Genomic DNA, 4,253 nt, shown 5'->3' with positions numbered 1-4,253 from the left:
TACACAACCATTTTTCCATCCTACCTTTTCCAATAAGCAAAACTTTTAATCTGTCCAGAAAACTAGTTAATTTTATTAAAAAAAAAAAAATGTCTTACTCCAAATGCACAATAGTTCCCGACACTAATGCTGCTTACAAACAAAATTTCATTGACCATTATTGGGAATGGAAAGTAAGCCAGTTTTCTTCAAACTGGTTTGATGGAGATGACATTCCTATGGAGATGGATGTACCATCTCACAGTCGTCCTTTACATCCTTTTCTTACTAATCGGGCATTCCTCCGGATTATTTTTAATCGACTTGGGAGGGAAGAAAAGAGAAACATGGCCATGGTGTGCAAGGGCTGGTCAAAGTGGTTTCTTATAGGGAGAAGGCAAAAGGTAATGGAGAGGGATTATTACCGAGGCGCGGTTCACGGAAATGAAAATGGTGTAATCTCTATCACAAAGAATAATCGGCTCCTTAACAGATTCTGCATCTGCACGACTATGTCTAGTCGTGCAGAAATAATTAGACATCACAAAAATCAAGAACGACAATTTTTAAAGCAAAGAGAAGAAGAATATGAAATTGAGGAACAGTCTGGGGATGAGGGTTATTCTGACTCCGACTGTTAGATTAGTTTAGAAATATTTTGTGTTATCTTGTGTTTATTGTTATTAGGTATTATCTTGTGTTTTTTTTTTCAGTATAAGCCTTAGTAGGCTTTACCATTTTGAAAGCCTGAAATGGCTTTTGTAAATATTTTTCTAATATTAATGAAATAATATTATGACTATTTCTTTGTTTAATGTCATTAGCATTCAATACATTATATATATGCTATATCAAAATGGACAACAATATTTCCTATGAACATTAGCAGTAAAATAAATGTTCCTTTAAAGGCATGATAATGGACATTCGCAGGAATACATTATATATGAACCTTTATTTGTACGAAATAAATTGCCAATCTTTGTAGAGCATATTAGAATTGGATTACTGCATTATTGATGCAATAATATTCAATATACTTACTTACTTAGCTACTGTTAAAGCAGACAATGAGTACAAGTGATGCAACTACGTCTTTTTCTACAAATAACAGCTTTAAAACACCAAGGACAAGAATTGAAAAATTATATGCACTCCAGTACATTCCATTATGTCCAGAGGAAAAGAAATCTAAAGTAGGACAAGTATTCGAAATGCTAGAATCAGCAAAGTTATTCTACAAAGAATATTGTACAATCTGTGGGTTTACGCCAAAACTTGCAACAACAAAAAGGATTAAAGGCATTGAGTTACCAAACCGTTTTGCATTAAGGAATGTTGTCTGCAATAAGCAAGGTGTAAAGGAAAGTAGGAAAAGGAAGACGATCGATGACATCGACATCGAGCATCGATCTGCGAGAATGATGCGAGAACCGATGTGATGACATATATTTGTGTGAGGCCGATTACAAGAATTGACTTTCGTGCATTAGTGCAGTTTAAATACCAAGAAAATGGAACTTATATTGTTACCAGATTCGATGAAGCGCATAACCATCCACTTGCTTCGCCTGAATCTACAATATTCTTGAAAGGAAACCGAAAAATGACAGAGGTACAGAAGCAATTTGTCACAAAGGTAAAGGTGCTAAAACTAGGTGGTGTGAAAGCCTATAGAGGTTGGAAGGAGCTGTGTGGAGGTTACGACAACATTGGGGCTACTGAGGTTGATTTCAAAAACTTGGTCAGGGACATAAAAACCTACATTGGTAATTTTGATGCACAAATGTTTGTTGAAAATCTTATTGGGAGAAAAGACACATGCAGTTCATTTTACTTTGATTTTATAGTAGATGAAAACAAGTGCCTGGCTGGAGTGTTTTGGGCAGATCCGATCTGCATAAAGAACTACATGCTATTTGGTGAGGTTTTATCAGCAGATGTTACATATGGAACAAACAAGTACGATATGGTGTTTGTGCCTTTCACAGGAGTTGATCACCACAAAAGGTGCATAACGTTTGGAGCTGGATTGATAGGTGATGAAAGTATTGAGTGTTATACATGGCTGTTCAAGACATTTTTGGAACCAATGGGCGGGTACCAACCGAAAATTATAATTACTGATCAGGACAAATCAATGAAGTCGGTAGTCCCGGAAGTGTTTAAGGAGTCAACACACAGACTGTGCATGTGGCACATAATGAAGAAACTAAGAGAAAAAGTCAGTTAGCAACTGTTTCAAGATGAGGATTTTAAGACCATGCTCAATAGGTGTGTTTGCAACAACCAAGTTGAGCCTGATGAATTCGAAGAACAATGGGGGAAGATAATGACTGATTATCAACTTGTAGAACACGAGTGGTTTTCAGATTTGTACGATCTCAGGGAACTGTGGATCCCTACCTATTTTAAAGATGTTTCAATGTCTGGCTTGATGAGGGTTACTTCTAGGTCTGAGAGTGAAAACATTTTCTTTAACAGGTTCCTCACACCTCATTTGACCCTTGTTGAGTTTTGGGTGTGCTATGAGAGTGCCTTGGAAGCACAAAGACACAAGCAGTCCAAATTGAACAGTGACAACAAACACTCTGAAATCCCACGGAAAACAAAGTCAAACCTTGAAGTCCATGCTTCTGAAATGTACTCGCACAACATTTTCAAAGACTTCCAAACAGAATTGGTTGTAGCTTTGTCTGATTGTCGTTTTAAAGATGTGGAGAATATTGATGAGACAAAAATATATATTCTAACAGACTTGTAGATGCCAAATAAGTCATGGAACGTAGCATATTCACCAGATAACATGGAGATTACTTGTTCTCGTTCTATGTTTCAGAGAATGGGCTTGTTGTGCAGGCACTGCCTTTGGATTCTACACAACCAAGATTTTCAAAAAATACCAGAACAGTACATAATGCAAAGATGGACAAAAGATGCAATGAGTAAGCCTGTCTTTGATAAAGATGGCAAACTGATAGATGTCTCTCAAAAGTTTTTCGACCGGAAAAGTTTGAGTACCGTGTCTTTGTGGCAAGAGGTTTATTCTTGTGTCAGCGTAGCTGAGTGTGATGATAACGACATGAATCTTTTGATTGAAAAACTGAGAGATATTAGATTGGATATGATTAGTTACAGAAGTGTACCAGCAAAGAAGAAAGACAAGATGAAAGAAATAGAAAAGTACGTGGGCTGCAAAATACCTCAGAAGTTGGTGATTCATGTTCCTAAAAAATATAAAAACAAGGGTAGGACCAAGGGCAAGAGAATTGAATCAGAAATGTTAAAAGCCCTAAAGAAGAGAGGAAAAGAGAAGAGGTACTGCAAAAGATGTGGCCGCCAAGGACACAACTCTAGGACTTGCAAAGAAACAAACCATCTGACAGGTATGTATAATTTGGTTTCTTGTTAAAGCATATTACATTAATGTTAAATAATTATTAAATTATACAAGCATAGCGCATAGTGTTTACCTTCCAAAATCATCAATTTTATATGGAGGCACATAAGCTCTTTGTGCAATGAACATTATGGTTGTTCAAGGCACGAGATGAGAATTTCAAAGCAATGTATATTTGGTTAACATTAAATCTATTATCAATTTAGTTGTTCATTTTGGCCATTTTCTCCTTATAAAATCTGATATTTAATTTACATTTTGTTGCATATTCACCAAATACTACCATGAAGATGACGACGATGAAGGAGATGAATCTGATGATGTGGAGGACGGCGATGAAGAAGATGAATCTGATAACGAAGTGGAAGGTGCAAATTTTTGATTCAAGGCAGACATCCATAATATACACTACGAGAACATTCTTCAAGGCTTGTACGCACAATTCGATTTTACTGCCAAAGTACATTACTCTTATAGGGAAAGTATATTACATTTGTATTAAAGGATCATTATTGTTGTTCTGCAAGGAACATTCTTAAAGGCTTGTATGTACATTACTATTATAGCCAAAGTACATTACTCTTATAGCCATTTGTATTAAAGGATCATTATTGTGTTCTGCAAGGAACATTCATAAAGGCTTGTAGGTACATTACTCTTATAGCCAAAGTACATTACTCTTATAGCCAAAGTATATTACATTTGTATTAAAGGATCAATATTGTTGTTCTACAAGGAACATTCTTAAAGGCTTGTATGTACATTACTCTTATAGCCAAAGTACATTACTCTTATAGCCAAAGTATATTACATTTGTATTAAAGGTTCATTATTGTTGTTCTGCAGGGACATCATCAACTTGATTGGAATTGTT

At 35.7% G+C, this 4,253-nt stretch overlaps 1 protein-coding gene across 1 annotated transcript; it reads left to right on the top strand.

Annotated features, from left to right (window-relative positions):
* Nucleotides 1–1,049: 1,049 nt before the first annotated feature.
* On the top strand, nt 1,050–2,743 carry LOC141641144 (protein FAR1-RELATED SEQUENCE 5-like). Its single transcript, XM_074449817.1, has 3 exons — nt 1,050–1,417; nt 1,516–2,166; nt 2,254–2,743. The coding sequence occupies exons 1-3, from the start codon at nt 1,050–1,052 to the stop codon at nt 2,741–2,743; spliced, it is 1,509 nt and encodes a 502-aa protein (XP_074305918.1).
* Nucleotides 2,744–4,253: the final 1,510 nt, after the last annotated feature.

Source organism: Silene latifolia, chromosome 2, assembly GCF_048544455.1.
Source record: "Silene latifolia isolate original U9 population chromosome 2, ASM4854445v1, whole genome shotgun sequence".
NCBI classification, from domain to species: Eukaryota; Viridiplantae; Streptophyta; class Magnoliopsida; order Caryophyllales; family Caryophyllaceae; genus Silene; species Silene latifolia.
The sequence above is the reverse complement of the archived record's forward strand: the minus strand, read 5'-3'. Positions and strand labels throughout refer to the sequence as shown.